Here is a 17170-nt window from a genome sequence, read left to right as displayed (position 1 = left end):
GACGCTAGAATGCGTGGCGTACGGGGAGGTGACGGCGCGGATGCCGATTGGTCGAGGAGGGGCGAGGGCGGGCGCACCGGGGACCGTTGGGCTCAGGCGGCGGGATGGGTGGGGTTCTGGTTGCGCGTGCGCGTTGGGGCTTCTCGGCGCGTGCCGGGCGCGGGCGGCGCCGAACGTTGGCCGCTTCCCGCCTCGGGATAACGGCTCGTTCCTCTCAGCGCCCGCGGAGCGGTGCTCGTACGGCGCTCCGATAGCCGGGATATCAGTGCGTCCCTCGTGAACCCTGGGGCAAATTAGCCAAGGTGGGGCTCGTACCCCGGGGAAACGCACCTCACCGGGTGCCGGTGCGGGGGCTCAGCTCTGAGCGGTGCAGCAGGAGCGCTCCTGAAGGTTGTTCACCCAGTGACACTGAGAGTGCTGTGTGGTCAGCGAGGCTTTCTGTTTTACCATAGGCACAATTGCATCAGTGGAGAACAAATTCCACGGTGAAGTCTCGTTCTCTGTGTCCGTAGGAGCACCTGGTCTCTCACATTGCCCTCCTCAGCTGGTAGAAAGTTGCTAAGGACAGGTAGGTGAGAAAGTCTTCGAGTCTCTCTTGCCTTCCCTTGCATTTGCATTGCATTTCTGCCTGGGAAGCTCCCCTATCTCTGCACTGCACCGGGCCGTGACTTGCAGGCTCAGTGCTGATAACAAAATGCAACTAAGCAGATAAGTTGTATCCCTCAGCTTTTGTAGCAGAGAAGCTAATAATGGCCCATAAGTACAGTGCTGTGGGTGATTCTAAGATATGCTTTCTGTATTTCAGCAGCTGGTAAAATGTTTTCATTGCATTATTATGGGAAATCCCTAGTATCAGGCTAAAGAACGTGAATCTGATACCTTTTTCCTGCTTTTAGTGTCTGCGTCTCTTATCCGTTGCAAACAAAATAGTGTAAGGCTGGAATGACCAACTCTGGATTAAAAACTTAATAGCTGTCAGGAGCCAAGTACCAAGAGAAATTTCAGCTGTTAAATGTGGAACAGACTTAACATGGTTTCAGTGGAAACCGTGGAAAATAGGAGTGGAAATGTTTTAGGGTTCTGAAGGCTTAGATCCAGATTTAAAGACACGACTGAGTTGGCACTTTACAGGAAGCATTAGTTATGTGGCTATGCCTAGATTTTCCTCCCACCTCTAGCTTTATGCAAAACTGCAAAAACATGCTGACGTGCAGAATTTGTAGTCAGCTGCAAATGTGTTGCGTTAGCTTATATGGTTGAGATTGTTGTGGTGTAATATATTAGAGTCATTAAAAAAAAAAAAAAAAGGTCATTATTGATGTTCTTTTCCTCTCAAATTCGGTGATCTTCAGTCCTTGAGTAGAGGACAGTTGGCTGAAGAATGGCTTGCAGGCACAGACTAGCAGAAGTAACATTTGCAATGCAAGGACTTTATCCAGAATGCCTCGCAGCCGTGACGGGAGCATGAGCTCAGCAGACAGGTTCCTACTGCATGACAAATCATTGACCTGTGCAACCAACCCTTGGAAAGATGCAGTGTTCTGTGTGCCTCTGCTTAGGTTCAGATTTGCAGGGAGGACTTTGTCTCTTTTCTCCCCCATGTTAGTGTGTGGCGCAGTGTGCTTGCCATGGCGTACTGCCATACCTACACACCTTGACTCTGTCCTGTGGTTATGATGTTTCTTGCCAGGACACTGTTCCTTGTGCATCTTGATGCGTTTTACATACACCAGGGAATGAAGCAGTACTGCATGTTGTAGAAATGCAGCAGTAATCACTATGCATGTGGAGAAGCTGCAGAAAGGGAAAGCAAAGGGTGTTGTGGGTGACAATGCAAAACTTGGGGAAGAGTTAGGAACAAACTTCCAGTCATTTTGTGTTTTGCCTTATCATGACTTATCTGTACCAAATTATCTCCATCCTGTGAAATGAAGGTAGGAGTACCTCAGACTGCTTTGACATTAGCGGATCACAAGATAATGCAGAACATTAACTTGGTAACTCTTAGGCAGATGCCTGCCGAAGGGAATTGGAGAAGGTGCTCTTAGGAAAGTGCAGCTGCTGGGCAGAGCAGCTTGCAAAAGGGTTCTGGTTCAGTCTCTGCCACAGCAAATCTGCTTAACAACAATCCAAGGATCTGTGTCATTGCATCTCATGTACAGCTCTTTATGGCTATTATCTATCATCACCACTACTCTTGATGGTTTCTCAACTTGATAAATTCTGCACAGATGTGGAAGAAGGTTTTATCACTGCTCTGAGCAGCATACATTCTGTAAGAGAAAAAAAGGGTTTTGTTCTTTTGGGTTGCTGGTTAATCTCTTAACATCTTAGAAAAATCTTCCAGTCAGTGCATGCTCACAGGGCTTTTTGTTTCCAGAGATTAGTCAAGAAATTGTCTGTCAAATAATTGCACCAGGAAGGACTTTCCATGTGTGGGGAAATGTGCATGGAAAGGTTTGACAGTTGTGTGCTGATTCCTCTTATTCACTGATGGATCAAGTGTAGTGGATTTGCAGTGGATTTGAATCTTAACTGTCATTAAAAATGAAATAGTTTTGTTAGCTAATGTTTCAACTAAAAATTGAAATACCTTCAGCCTGTCACAGCTGCTGTTAGAGAACATGCAGTGTTCTCTAATATATGCCATTTCTAAGTAGTCTTTGAGTCCACTTAATAAACAGTCTTATCTCTTTTTGTAAGTATCTGTGTTGTGAAATCCTGATCCAACAGAGCGGACAATAAAAGGATGTGACCCAGACTGCAAACAGAGATGCTGTTGCTCTCCTTAACCTTCAGCTTTTCCAAAAGTTTAGTTTAGAGTCAAAGCATATTTACTAAGTACTGTTTGGATGCTTGCATTAGTGCTCTTACTAGCTTATGCATTGCAGAATTAATTGCATCAAGTTGATGCAACAGTTGAATTGCTCGGGCTTCATTTTAACTACATTTCACTCTAATGAGCTGCTGGTCTTGTAACACGAGAGTACTTGCCATTTGTGCTGGTTGCATAGTACAGGAGTAGTCCAGTCTTAATGCATTTGTACTAAAACCAAGAAACAGACCTGGTGGGAAGTAGAGGCACTATGCTGCTAACATAGTCCCCCTCAGCTATCACAAAAAATACTGAAAGAAAAAGTCAAACAAAAAACCTCTGATATTCTTTATTTTTATTATAATTTTAACAACATGAGTAAATTGAAATCTGTAAGCAAAGCAATTACATGAAGAGGGTCTAATAAAGTTGTTCAAGCTACAACCTACTTTGATCGTTGAATCAAACTGAATAAAGCAGGCTGCTTTGATGGGCATTTAGCTTCCAAGAACATACTTAGCAGTGACATCTTCTTTTGCTTTGAGTGGCAATGATCTTCTATAGAATGGGAATTTCATGATCAACTGAAAGTTAAAAAATAAGATTCATCATTACTACAAATAAGACAGTTATTGAACTAAATGTTCAGTTCAGCTGGTGAAATCTCCTCCTTCCAACAGTGAATAAATATCTTAAAACACACACACACACACACACACACAGATAACAAAAAACAACCAGACAAGCTGTCCAATGCTGTAAAAGAGTTTACAGGCCATTCCCTGAGGATGACTGTTAGAAATCTGAAATACATTTCTTCAAAAAGGGTCACTGAACAGGCCAAATTCTGTTCTGAGACTTCAGGAGCAACTTACGTGATTAGAAAGGGAACTTTCCCAGGAAGACAGCTTTAATGTTTTGACTGTATAACTGGAAGAGGAGGGAAGGTGTAACGTACCCAAGGCAAGAAACAGAAACAACAGCATGGATGGTTTGCAGCCAGAGGCATAGCCCCCAGGTGGTGCAGCTGCTGTTTAATTTCAGATTTTGCCTTCAGGGAAGTGGGGCTGATGGACCTTCTGTATTTTTAAACTTCATTCTTTTGTGACTACTGAAAAGCTGTTCTGTCCCACATATCAGGAATTTCACCACAGCTGGATTTGGGGTGTTCCTCCCCTTTGGCAGCTTCTCCAAACCTACCCACCTACCACCCAGCTTTAAGAAACCTGAGAACTGCTCTAGTCACATTCTCTTCCCAGAGTGCCCATGCATGTTTCAGATGAAAGTACCTGCTTTGCTCTCCATCCAGAAGGCAGTGATATGCAGCAATGTCTTTCTCTAGCTGCTGCTTGTTGGTCAGCAGATTCTCACGATCCCGCTGCTGCTGCTCAGTTTCTGCTTTGATTTCTGCCATCTCTGCCTCCAGCTTGGAAATGACAGAGCCCAGGTTCTGCAGTTCAATCTCATGCCAGTGCTTGGCATCGTATAGGGAATTCTCCAGACCCCTCTTCTATAAGGCCAGATATTAAAATAGTTTTAATATGCTTCAGAGTAATTTTTTTTTCAGGTTTGGCCAATATATTCATTGACTATGCTGAAGTGGCAATCTAATATTATGAGAGTTTCTCTTGTTAAACTGTCTGAAAAACGTGTATTATCATTACAAAAGCAGAATCAGTTTGGTTCCAAGGTACTGGGCTCCTCTTGAAAGCAGACAGAGGAGAGCAACAAAGCTTGTGACAGGGTTGGGAGGCATGTCCTGTAAGGAGGGGCTAAGGGCACTTGGATTACATTGCCTGGAGAAAGCCAAGAGGTGATGTCATTGCTCCCTGCAGCTCTACAAGGAGGGGAAGCAGAGGGATGTGCTGGCTCTGCTCCTGGGAACCAGTAGCAGGAAGGGAAGAAAACAAAGCTACACCAAGGGAGGCTCAGACTGGACACGAGGAAAAATGTCTCTACTGTGAGGGTGGTCGAATACTGGAACAGGCTTCCGAGTGAGGCGGCTGGTGCCTCATGGCTGTCATTGCTCGAGGCGTTTGGACAATGCCCTCATAACATGCCTTAGCTTTTGGTTACACCAGGAGAGGTCATGCAGTTGGTCTAGATGGTCACTGAAAGTCTCTTCCAGCTGAACTATTCTACCTTACAGAATACAACCTGCCCAGCAATCTCAGTGAAACTTAGTATTAAGATGAGTATGGAGACACTGAAGACACAATGAGGGCATGCTCTCTGCAGAAAGCATGATGAAGTCACACAGAAGATAACCATTCAAAACCAGTGTTACCTACCAAGGTTCTCAAGGACTCAGTTTCGGCTTGCAAGCTCTGTATTTTGCAGGCAGTTTCATGGAACTCAGTTCTCAGGCCCTCTACCAGTTCTTCCTCTTGGCTTCGCACTGCAGCTGTCGCTTCAGCCTGTTGCTGGTGCAAGATTATGGCTTCTAGTTACACTGTACTCAAATTATGGTTTAGTTGCCTTACATTCCAACATGACCATTAATATTTTTTTTCAGTTTGTGGCAATTCTGATTTTGAGTTTGATCACTGTACATTAAATTCCATCCATTATGGTTTGGTTAGTTACTACTGTCTAGGCACTTACTGTAAAATGGCCTATACATGTAAGCATACATACTTTGTCAACAAAAGCTATCCAACATTCCTACTGGCAAGTTTAAAATCACCTATGAAAAGAAAACATTGCTGTAATTATACCTTGTCTTTTTTTTTTTTTGTGGCCCTACTATAACAATTTTCAGAAGTTAAGTGTTTTCACTTGGCCCATTTGATTTCGGATATATTCACACTGCCTTTATTCACATAGGATTCTAATGCTCTTGTTGCTTGCCATTTTTTATATATGTTACATTCAGATGCCTCTAATATTGCTGAAGGAGAATATACTTTAGCCAAAATAAAATTTCTATACTTCTAATGATCTTTTAAATGCACTTTCATATACTTCTATGCTATTTTGTGATCTAGGTTTTCAGGCCGTAGCTCTGGGCTCTCTAACAAGAGTAATTGATTCTTCAGTCAAATCCAATCCAGATTACCACTGAAGTTAAACCATGTATAACACTTCCATTCTACCTTGAAAATTCATTTTGGTTCTCTTCTGATTTTCTAATCATGCATATTTTTATTGTACATGTTAAGATCAAATAATAATAAAATATCACTAGGTATAAACTGTTTTTGTGCATAAATACCCATGAAAATCAACCCAAAATTGCAAGTCCACCTGGAAGAAAAAGTAAGTGAGGCAAAGAATAGATCAGAGATTAAGGAGTTCTCATCCTCTTTCAATGCTGCAAAAGTGAAAAGACAAATTTGTCACCATTTGGATGACAAAATGGTGTGACCCAACAGCACAGGGAGGCTGGAAAAGGCGCTGGTCATACTTAGCATAGCTCCTGTTACCTGTAGAAATAGTAACAAAGTGTATTTATCTGGATGAGATACAAAGCTGCATGATCGGAGTTTAATTTGGGGACAAAAAGAACCCAAGCTAAAATGTTGTACCAGAACCTGTTCAAAACCAGAACTGTTCTTCCCAAAAATCTCTGATACTCTGGTTCTTTCTTCCATTGGAAAAGCAAATCAAAACAAGTATAACTGCAACAAATCTTTGAAGTAAGAAGAGATCTGACTAAGGTGGTGAAGAAAGGAGAGGCCAGGCTTTGTCTGCCTGTCAGTTTCTCTGCCGCATCTGATGGTGGCCTCGATTGAAATCACAGCTGTGGGATCAAATGGTCATTTTGAGCTGGCAGTTTTCTCTCCAAATCATATCTGTGAGCAGATGAAAGGTTGGAGGTACGAAGGAAATGGAGAGGATGAAGTTGCGACTGACAGTTTGCACATACGGAGGAGTAATTAGAACAGAGAAGTGGGGACATTGAAGAATGTGGGTCCTCCAGGAAAAAGTCTTTGTTGGCTCCCCTGTACTCCCTTGTACATTCCCTAGCATCTTAGATATCACTGTCATACGATCTGTTTTCCCCATTTTGAACGTAGACACCCACTCAGAACTTGCATATGTCTTTGCAAACGTATTTCTTGCTTTTCTCTTTGGCACCACCTCCCCCTTCCTCTCCCATAGTAACTCTGTATCAAAGGACAGATGAGACTGCATCTTTGCTAAATATCTTTGCAGCACAGCTGTAGTTATGAGTTGATGTGTCACTACCAACTCAGAATTAGACAGCTGTTAAAATACAGGATCATGAACTTAATGCTTCAGTTTTGCACAAATACTTCAGTCGGGCAGGAAAATGAGTGATTCTTTGTGACAGAGGAAGAGCTGCGTCAGAAGGCTGGTTTAGATTCAGCATCAAGAGAGGAGACAAATTCCAAAGAGAATATCTATTATCACTTTTCATTTCCAGTTTTCCCCCTGCTGCCAAAGGAAACAATTTCAAGGAGAAATGCATGAGGAATGCGTAGCTGTATAACTAGCACAGAGTGAGGTATTTTGCCCTTTTGATTTATGGGTCTCTGTACATTCTCCAGAAAAGGAAAGGCCCCAGTAAGTAGGGTAATGATTGGTGCATCCTCCACAGCATGTATCAAGTGATTAAGTTCATTTTTCTTAGCCAATGTTGCAGAGCCCTTAGAATCTCCCACAAATACCTGTGATACCAGTGGTGCCATTTCCAAACAAAAACACCAAAACCAAAAACCAGCCCTTGAAGTTATTGCAAAGTGCTGGGCAGATTTTAGGTTTGCTTTGAATCTCTAGACACTGGAGTAACTTATGGACACTGGCATCAGTGCTTACCTTGGTACGGAGCAGGGCACCTGCCTCAGCACGATTCTTTTCAATGTCTCTCTCCCAATGGATTCTGATTTTTTCCAGTATGTTGTCCAGGCCACTTCCCAGAGGAACATCAAGTTCTTCCAGCTGAGATCCAGCAAGCTGTTTGTACAATACCTTCACATCCTTGAACAACAATAACAGACATAAGAAAAAGTGAAACAGATCACTGAATGGTAGCATCAGAGAGGAGTTTGAGGAAGAGCTATTTTGGTGCCACAGAGAAATTAAACCTGGTCCCCAGTGGTGGGTGCCCTCACTGTTAATGATTTAGTGCACAGGAGGGTTTCTTTTTCAGTGGCACTGGCTGAATGCAGAGGGAGAGGAGCTGCTGGGAAGCTGTTGTTTTCTTTGTGCCACATGTACAGGTGGAGAAGAGCATCAATGCCAACTTTGTTTCACAATAAACACTGCAGTAATACATGGAAGTTTAAAGGGGATCTTGCACATCTATTCCAATTTTCCATGTTTTCCTTCTTATCTAAAAGAAACTCCATCTTTCTTGTGGCTTGCAGCAGTAGTGAAGCCACCGGTCACTTTCAGCAAAAAGCCAGTCCCGGGCATAGGCTCATGAAAGTGGGGACAGGATGAAGCTCTCCCTTGGCACCCCAACCCTCCACATGACTACCAGTATTGCCAAAATCTCGTATCTGGAAAAAATCAGCTAAAAAAAAAAAATCAGCTGAAAGAAATGTAAGGACAGAGCTTCACATCCACAATACATCCCAATTCAATCTCTCCTCTACTTTAGAGCCATCAGCACAACTGCTGACTGCGTCCTACATGAGTTGAGTAGCAGCTGCTTAATTGAGGCCCCATTGGTGAAGATCTGGGCCAGATGCTGAAATCCTTGCTGAAGGGAATAAACCACAGTCATGCAAATAGTGCAGGTGACCGTAATGAGTAACTGGGGATGTACTGCAAAGCTGGGCAATATGGCGATCCGCCTCAGCTGCCTGTTCCTGCTGCTTCCTTCAGCGCACTGCTCGGGGGGTTCGGTTTTGGGAACCAGGCATTGTGCTCAGCTACATCCTGAGCCACATTGAGTTAGGACATTGTCAGCTCAGCAGGACTGGAGCCAGTCCCCTGTACAGGCATTTTCTCTTTACATCTCTGTGGCTGTGAATCTGACCTTTTGCTTCTGGGATTTCCACATTCAGAACCTTGTGAACGTCTTGTCTCCTATCCAGCAAAAAAATGGGGTATGGACATCTGTTCAGTGCCATATTTATCAGACAGGAAAGAGTTGACACTCACATCTGTGTAACCTTATCATGCCTCAAAAGTTAGCACTGTAAATTAACAGAGAGGAGAACAGTAGGAAGTTTCCCCCATCAGGAGATGGCAGGTGCAGTGCTCCAGTGCTTGCTCTGCCCAGTGCACGATGCCAGCCACATGAAGCAGGCACACATTAGCTCTGCAGCACTCCAAGCCTGGACTTACTTCTTCGTGAGTCTTTGACAGCAAAGTTAGCTCCTCTTTCATGCTTTCTATCTGGCTCTCCAGATCCATTTTAGTTAAATTAGCATCGTCAATCACTTTGTAAAGGGAATTAATTTCATCTTCCACTGCCTTTCTGAATGGCTGTTCATTTTCATACCTGTAGAGAGGAAAATAAAGCAGGCACAGCTCAGCAAGAAAAATGTGCATCTTTTTAACGACACCATTTTGTTAATTAGCTCTTGTGTCCCTGACAGGCACATGAGATGTGCTCTACCTTCACCTTTGCCTCAACGTACCTTGTCATTAACATTGAGCCTAATGAAAGAGGCCAGCCAGCCAGCTGCGGTGCAGCAGTGTCAGGCTGACAGCACTGATAAGCATGGGGAGGCAAGTTGTCTTCCACCAGGCCTGATGTTTGTATACCATATGAATACGTGTGGATTTTTCTGTTTCTCAGTGTGACTGCTGTGGCAGCTGCTGCTGCCTGCTCCTCCCTGCCATACTCTCAAGTCATCAGGACATACAGCACAACAACAGGGTGGTGTTTCTCTTTCTCTCTTTCTGCACACACACTTTATTTTTTAAACGACTTAAAATACGTGTGTAGCTTAGTGGATGTAAAGCAACAAGCAACAAAAAGACAACCCTATGAACATGACTAATGCACATTCTGATGTGATTAAATAAAATAAAGCTGAGGGGAGAAACAGAAGCTTAAGGGATGACAAAACTCATGGGAAATGGCTATTTGTAAATGTGCAAGTCCATTATGAGTAAAAACTAGAAGGTCAGGCCCTGTGAGTAATACTTACAGAGCTTCACGTGTTCATGTACATAAATATTAGGCTTTACAAGCAGAAAGACTTTTTAAAAAGTCATTTATCATTACTTTGGATCTTCTTTCACTATTCATTTCTCTCAGTGAAGAGAAGGAAAATAAATGCAGCCCATTTCTCTTCTGTTATCTGATGTTTCCACAGCAAGGTTTGTAGTGGTGCACTGTTTGTGTTTCAGGTGCTGCAGCAGAACAGCCAACAGTTCTAAAACCACTGCTGCAGCACTGCAAATTGGAACTAAAAATCACACGAACGCTTGCCTCTGTAAAGTTTCAACACTAATCTGAATGAATACTGGCCTCTCAGGAAGAGATCAATGCCCATTTATCAAAGAATAACCCTACACATGATTAGATTAATAAATATTAATCTTCAGAACGCATTTCAAAATAATGCTAGAATTGTAGTTATTTTTCTGTGTTACAACAACCCTCCCACATTAGGTGGGCTAATAGTCACTAAGCCTCACAACCCCACTGAGTAAGCATTTGCCAAGGCAAAGCGTCAGGGAAGCAGGGCAGCCAGGTGCAGCCACAGGTCTTACCTGTCCTTAAAGTCTTCAGCAGAGGCCTGAATGTTCTCGGTGTGCAGCATGAGACGGGCGTTCTCAAGGACTGCTTCGCCCACCTGGAAGGGAGAGACAACACAGCTCAAGCAATTAGCACCTCACACAGGCACTACCTGCACGGCCCATCTGTCTTAAGCAGATGAACAGTTCTGATTCTGAAAATAATCTTTCAGCCTGGGGCTGTTCACACAACTCATTCCAGGTAATTTAATCAATGAGTTTTGTACATATCAATTCACAGTTTGTCTGCAAATTGGCTGTGATTTTTCACCGACACGTTTGTTGCTCCTAAAGATTCATCTTCTTGTAGAAACACATTCATCCTGACTGTCAGCTGGTCACAAGGGGTAACATTCATTACTGCACACAGGGTATGTTCAGCATTTAAGTCCCACTTAGAGTTTCTAGATACAGTTTAAGGAGCACTTATGCAGCTCCTATTCTACTTCCCATATCAGCAGTCCTCCTCAGGGTCGTCATCTTCTGTGAGCCAAGGAATATTTGATGCTTGTGCCTTGAGTGAGTGGTCCTCAGTTCCCAGAGCACTGTTTTTCTTCTCTGATGGGATTGCATACGCTCTTGCTGTAGATACAAGACCTGGGAAGCAGTCAGTCTTCAAATATTACTACAGCAAATGTGAAGAGCTTTGGAGAGACTGTGCCAATAAGACTGTGGTATCATTGCTAGGATTCTTTGGTGTAGCTTTAATCCCCAGGAGGCACTTGAGGGGCAATCAAATCTGAAAGGCTTGTGACACAGCACCCTGTTGGGATTCAAGAAAATGATAAAAAAAGGCCACAGCCTGCCCTAGAGCATCACATGCACTGGCTGAAGAAAGGTCCAATTTGCTATTAGGGTGACAGCAACCACTTAAACCAGAGGCTCCACAGGCCCAGCCACCTGAGACCGCTGCTGCACTCTGGAGGAGCTGAACCGAGCTTGAAGCCAGAGAAGCCATGATGACGGCTGGGACCAACCTCCAGGATCAGCAACAAGCTGAAGCTGGGGACCTTCCTGGAAACTCAATACAGACCCAGTCCCATTGTCTGCACCTCAAGTGGCTGCCACGTGACAGGGTTGGTAGTGAAGGACCAAGAGTGGGAGGCTGCATGGTGCTACAGGAGCCTGTAGGGCTGTGACAGTCTGAGTAAACAAACATCTCTTTGGTCTGTTCCAGGAGATACGTACAGAGATTTGTGGTTGAAACCAAACCACCACAGGAATAGGAGCAGATTCTTAAGTGAGCCAGGAAAACCCTATATGTAGAAATCTTACTTTGGATAATTAAGCCTGCAGCTGTATGGGATTGCAAATCCCTTGAAGTGTTCTGTTCTGTTCTCCCAAGGTGAAACACACTGTGGAATACGGGGCTTCAAGGCTGCGTTCAGACAAGTCACCCCAAGTACTGCCAGTGGGATCTGTGCTGCAGTGCGATCCTCCTACCTCCTCCACAGCCTGCTGCTCAGTGAAGGGGGTGGAGGGGAAATGCAGTGCCGAAACCTTGGTATGTGATGTGATAATTAACATCAGTCATTAGAAAAAGTAGCCCGCTGCCATAAATTCTTACAAGCTCATAGAGTAGGAGAGAGCTGGGGAATATTATTATCTTGTTCCCTACATTGAGATGTTCTTGGTGGAGGTTTGGAAGTTAGTAGCACTCTACATTTTTTAAATCTGTGGAGGTACTGGAGTAAAAGTAACAACTTGCTTACTTCTCACCTGCTGTTATAAGCAACAGGAAAAGATGTCTGTACAATCAATAAATATACAACCAGCAGAGCAACGTGGTTAGATTGGTATTCCACAGGTCATGTAATTAGGATTATCATGGTGGAAAGAGATAATCAAAAATAAATGAAAATGCTCACCCGTGTCCTAGGCTTGCAGAAAAAACTCCAAAGGGAGCAATCTCCAGAAAGAAACCCTTCCCCATGGCAGTCAGCCCTTAAATGGGTCTAGGAAAGGTGCAGCCAGGCTCCAGCCCTTCCATCACACAGCTGAATCGCCTTCACCTGTGCTCCATGGCTGACTCAGTGCTCGCCTCAGGTGATCAATCAGTGCTTCAGGCTGTGACACAACAGTTCCCATACAGTGGCCATGGCTGGAATCCCATTCCTACCAGCTTTAGCTTAGCCTGGCTTCCAGAGGAAACAGAACTTGTGCCATTACATGTTGAGCTGACAGTTTTTCTTTTATAACACTGGGATTTCTTGGCCAGTTCCAAATAATATGCTAGAGGACTGGTCCATATAAAAAGCTGCAAGTTCCTACACGTGTCATGAAAGTAATATCTAGACAGAGGGGCTGAATTCCACAAATGTCACCAAGGGCCAAGATAAGCCTCAGTTTAGGTCTGAGAAACCTTCAAAGCACAGAGTAATGTACAGAAGTCAGAGATGTTACAAAAGTTACAGGTGTGGGCAGAGAACATGCCTTGTGGCATAGCAGCCAGACCAGCCACAAGACCCTTTCGTGCTCTCCAGCACACAGCGATGGCTCAGTGTATGGGGCTGCTGAATCACAGCCTGAGCCTCTGATTGACCACCTGAGGCGAGCACTGAGTGAGCCACAGGAGCACAGGTGAAGGCAATTCAGCTGTGTGATGGAAGGGCTGGAGCCTGGCTGCACCTCCCAAAGCCTTTGGGGCAATACTGTTGTGTCCCTTTTTTCCCCTTGCAGGATGGAGAAAAGGCCACGTGGCAGCAGCATGGTTGACCCACGCACCACTGAATCTTCTTTCCTCAGTTTTAGAAAATTTGATCCTGGAATCTTTTTTTTTTCCCCCTTTGTTTCTATAGAAATTACTGCATTTTGTTCTCCTGCTGCCACTCATACATGAATGGATGAAGCTGATATTTTTTTCCCTCACTCTACTCAGTGTAAATAAATGCTGCCCTGTGATTTGCCCTGACCTGCCAAAACAAGTCAATTTGCCTCCAGCTGTGAGCCCACACAGTTGCAGTATCTGACCAAATGTCTATGGAAAATGAAAGCTTTTGAGGAAAGTGGGAACGTTTTGCCTGCAAATATCTACGGTGCAGTTCAGAGAGATGTTAATCACAACTGGAGAAGTTGAGTTCAGTGCAAAATGGCTCATGGTCTGCAATGGTAGCAGGAGCAGGAAAGAGATGCTAATTTTCCACTGCCTGTGTTTCTGCCTCTATGCGGAGGCAAAATGTTTCTTCCAAGTGCTTTGTAATAGTAATCCTGTGGTTTTGCTGAAGCACTTGGGATAACCTGTTGGTCACAGCTGACCCCCTCCAGCAGGCAGTAAAAACCCCTCACAGACCTGCTGCTGGCACCAGATGCCTGGTGGTAACTTCAGGGCTTTGCATCATGGTACAAACCTGAACAGTGCCACAGAAATAAAAGCGGTATGAAAAAAGGATTCGGAAGATGGCAGTCACCACTGTAATCAGCAGAAGTGAGCTGTGTACCATTTAAATGCAGCAGTGAACCTGGAGGATTATTACTCCATAAACCAAGTTTCATGAGAAATTCTAATTTACATGAGCCCTTTTACTGGCTTAAAAAGAGGAGTAAGACTCCCATCTAGTGGCTCTCCCCTTTGATGTAGATCTCCTAATCAACAACTAGATCCAAACACATAGCATTATGTGAGACTGATTTGCAGTCACTCTGCTGACACGCATAGGAAAAGATGCAATGCAGCACTTTAGGAAACAGCCTTGCTTGTGTCTGCAGGCCATTGGAGGGCCCTGCTGGCTCTATTTGCAAAGCCCAAAGCAGGACTGTGCTGCCTCGTGGGGCTGCTGCAGGCTTTGCTCTCTGCCAGGATGGCAACTTAGAGCTCAAATACAAATAATAAAAGCCCTTAAAGCCCCATGTTGTCTTTCTGCATTTGGATCTGTGATGCACATGCACCTTCTGAAAGTGCGTTTTTCCAGCTCAAGTTAACACTGAATATTTGTGATACGAAACAATTAGAATGCCTCAACCATTTTCTTTAACTTCACCTTGTGGGTGTGAAAACACAACTTGAACTTTTAGCAAAGATATCATTTGAATAGAAGCTACTGATTCACCAGGCTGCACTGACACCCACGTTCACGGGGTTATGTCTGGCAGCAAGAAAAACTGTGTGCTTCGAGCATGCAGGCTGCATCCTTGCTGATGTGTGATGACACTTACAGGCCAAACTTAGCCCTGGTGGCTGGCAGTTTCTCATTTTAGCAGAGACCTGTCCAAGTTTGGGACTGCACAATTTACCACACCTTCCGAATTCTTAGCTATGCTTTTTTAATAGCTTTGCATAGTTCTGCTGTTTTTACCAATGCCTGATGACTTTCTGGATGCTGTTGAGTCCATGGCCTCAGGTGTGATAATGAATGTCATGTGTTGATTATTCATATAACAGAAAATCATTTGGGCTTTTAATTTTGCACATGATGCCTTCACAGGAAAACTTTAGGAGACCCTGGCTCAATCTTTCCTTCTACATGCTGAAATGGATGGTTTCTATCATACCACTGTCTCCAACACATTCCAGTTCAAAGCTAGGCCAGACTAAAGGCTCATGATCCACGTGCTGCTGCTCAGGTGCCAAGCACTGATGTTGCAATGCTTTTGGGCAGCCTCTCACGGCTGGGCCTGTTTTCAGAGCCCAAAAGAGAAAAGCATGAAAGTAGCAAGAGTGGCCTTTTGTTGCGCTGCCTTGGGAAAAGTAGCAGCTGCATAGAGGCTGGGGAGATTGATGTGTACCCTGTAAAACCTGTAATGTTGCCTGCACACAAGGTTAAAAGCTAACAACCCCACCTGACAGCTGAATGTGAAGGTGGTTGGGGTTTATGCTGTCATAGAATTGGTTATCCCATTGCACATGGGGTTCAGGCGGCATTTAAGGCATTCTGGGTGCAGCCCTGCCCTAAAAGTGCAGCACACTAACAACACACCCTCTTTCCTGAGCCAGAGGTACAACTCTGTGTTGTATACACCTGTGGCACAGCACAGAAGTTCTTGGGGAATGTGAAGCTGCCTTTCAGGCCTCCTGAAGACCATCCAACAGGGTCCGAAAAGAATTGCCCCCTCTAAGACTGTTGTAAGACATCAGGGGTTACGAGTGGCAAGACTATGGGCTGGAGAGCCAAAGAGCTGCAACCTTCAAGGAGCGCTGAAGGACGGAAGCAGAGCCTCATTCTCCCTGCAGCAGGACACTGGCAAGCAGAGCCCGACTGCTTCCAGCTCCTTTACTCCCAGCAAAAGGAATCAGGAGGATGTGATCCTTTGGGGCTTGTTGCTGGTCCACGGCATCAATGTGAGCTTGGCACCCCCAGGCAGTGCTTCTCTTTAGAGCCTCCCAGGACTGCACAGCCTCTGCTCCGTGGGGATGTGGGAGCAGGAGATGGCCACAATGGGAAGCAAGGGGATGGAGTCGTTCATTTGCAGTCATGTAATGATCATTTTTCAATAAATAGAGCTTTTGGAAAACGTGATAAAGCAAACAAGGGAATAAAGTAAAAATCTGAATTGCTAATTAATAAAAAAACCGCCAACGCAACCAACAGGCTTGTAACGATATCACGATGATGGATAAGCTAATTCGGTCCTAGCAGTTTCCTTTTAATAATTTTGATGCTCAGCTTAATAACCACAGCTAAGGAAGAAAAATATTAAAGAAATCGCCCATTTCCACGAGAGCAGAGTATGGCACTTCAGGGTGCATTTCAATCACTCCCATGCACAGGATGCCTCAGGCAATTCTCCTCCTTAATAAGCATTTTCTCGGCACGCTGCGAAACGATAAGGCTGTAATTATCACGAGGACAGACTTAACATCCTCCGTGTCTGCTGCACACACCAGGTTATGCCGCGCTCCTCCCCAGCCCTGCGCTCACCTGGTGGTACACGGCCTCCCAGCTCTCCCGCAGCGCGCCCCAGCTGCCCACGCTGGAGGACTTCTTGTCCAGGTAGACTCGGATGTGCTCTTCCAGCTCCTGGTTGACCTGCTCGAGGGCCCGCACCTTCTCGATGTACTCCACCAGGCAGCCGTTCAGGCTCTCATAGGAGAACCCCCTGCCCTTCTCCAGCCCCGTGGCCAGGGGCACGGCGGAGCAGGAGCTGCGCAGGCCTTGCAGGAAGACGCTGCTGATGCCCAGCGCTCGGCGGGACACGCGGGTGCCCAAGCTGCTCACTCCTCCTGTGGGCACGGCACCCACATAGACACCAGGCGGCCGTGACAGGCTGCCCACGCTCACCCGGCGCCCCGGGCCCCCCACGCTCTCGGTGGCAGAGGAAGGGGCTTGCTGCCCCAGGAAGGACGACCGGCGCCTGGGCAAGGGCATGGTGCCGCTGTGGCCCGCTCAGCCCCGCCGCCAGCCCCGCACTGGCAGGAGGGATGTGCCGAGCCCAGCAGGTCGGGGTTCGGTGGGGCTTTCGGCTTTGTGCGACGGCTTTCTGGAAGGCGGGCTTTGTGCATTGTCTGGGCGGCCGCTGGGTCAGCAATCCATTTCAGGGGAAATCTCCCTGCTGCTGCTGCTGCAAATGTGGCAGATGAACAGCACAATGGTGTTTACAGGCACAGCGGGGCAGGAATTCATGACAGCGTACGTGTGAAAATGCCAGCGGTGTTCTCTGAGCTGACGTCCGGATGATCTCCTGCCCTAATCCATCTATCCATGAATTACAAACACACTAGCTGCTTGCTTACTCTAGACAGGCCCTCCTGCAGCA

General features: G+C 45.4%; 1 protein-coding gene and 1 long non-coding RNA gene across 8 annotated transcripts in view; one reads left to right on the top strand and one right to left on the bottom strand.

Moving 5' to 3' along the window:
* LOC128086040 (uncharacterized) overlaps positions 1-17170 on the top strand; it is a 52564-nt gene that overhangs the window by 391 nt on the left and 35003 nt on the right. For 6 of the 7 annotated variants that reach the window (XR_008209217.1, XR_008209221.1, XR_008209220.1 and 3 more), the window contains exons 1-2: positions 144-302; positions 453-568. This is a non-coding gene — a long non-coding RNA (uncharacterized LOC128086040). Of the gene's footprint in view, positions 1-143; positions 303-452; positions 569-17170 lie in introns of those variants that run through there. The other variant, XR_008209219.1, reaches the window with a different exon arrangement.
* Positions 3524-16782, bottom strand: BFSP2 (beaded filament structural protein 2). The gene is made up of 6 exons (XM_052694183.1): positions 16336-16782; positions 10457-10539; positions 9077-9233; positions 7598-7759; positions 5107-5238; positions 3524-4325 (listed from the first exon to the last, which is right to left on the bottom strand). The coding sequence occupies exons 1-6, from the start codon at positions 16780-16782 to the stop codon at positions 4020-4022; spliced, it is 1287 nt and encodes a 428-aa protein (XP_052550143.1). The 3' UTR covers positions 3524-4019.

The sequence above is a fragment of the Tympanuchus pallidicinctus genome, unplaced genomic scaffold (assembly GCF_026119805.1).
Source record: "Tympanuchus pallidicinctus isolate F22 unplaced genomic scaffold, pur_lepc_1.0 scaffold3, whole genome shotgun sequence".
Classification (NCBI taxonomy): domain Eukaryota; kingdom Metazoa; phylum Chordata; class Aves; order Galliformes; family Phasianidae; genus Tympanuchus; species Tympanuchus pallidicinctus.
Note: the sequence above shows the minus strand (reverse complement) of the source record. Positions and strands in the feature narration are given on the sequence as shown.

Bases quoted from the DNA above. Each gene is read 5' to 3' on its own strand.
- BFSP2 (XM_052694183.1), bottom strand. From the start codon at position 16,782: ATGCCCTTGCCCAGGCGCCGGTCGTCCTTCCTGGGGCAGCAAGCCCCT. The intron at 9,234-10,456 runs GTAAGACCTGTG...TCCTCTCTACAG, and splicing joins GCTGAAGACTTTAAGGACAG to GTATGAAAATGAACAGCCAT. The intron at 5,239-7,597 runs GTAAGCACTGAT...ATCTTGCACCAG, and splicing joins GTGCCCTGCTCCGTACCAAG to CAACAGGCTGAAGCGACAGC.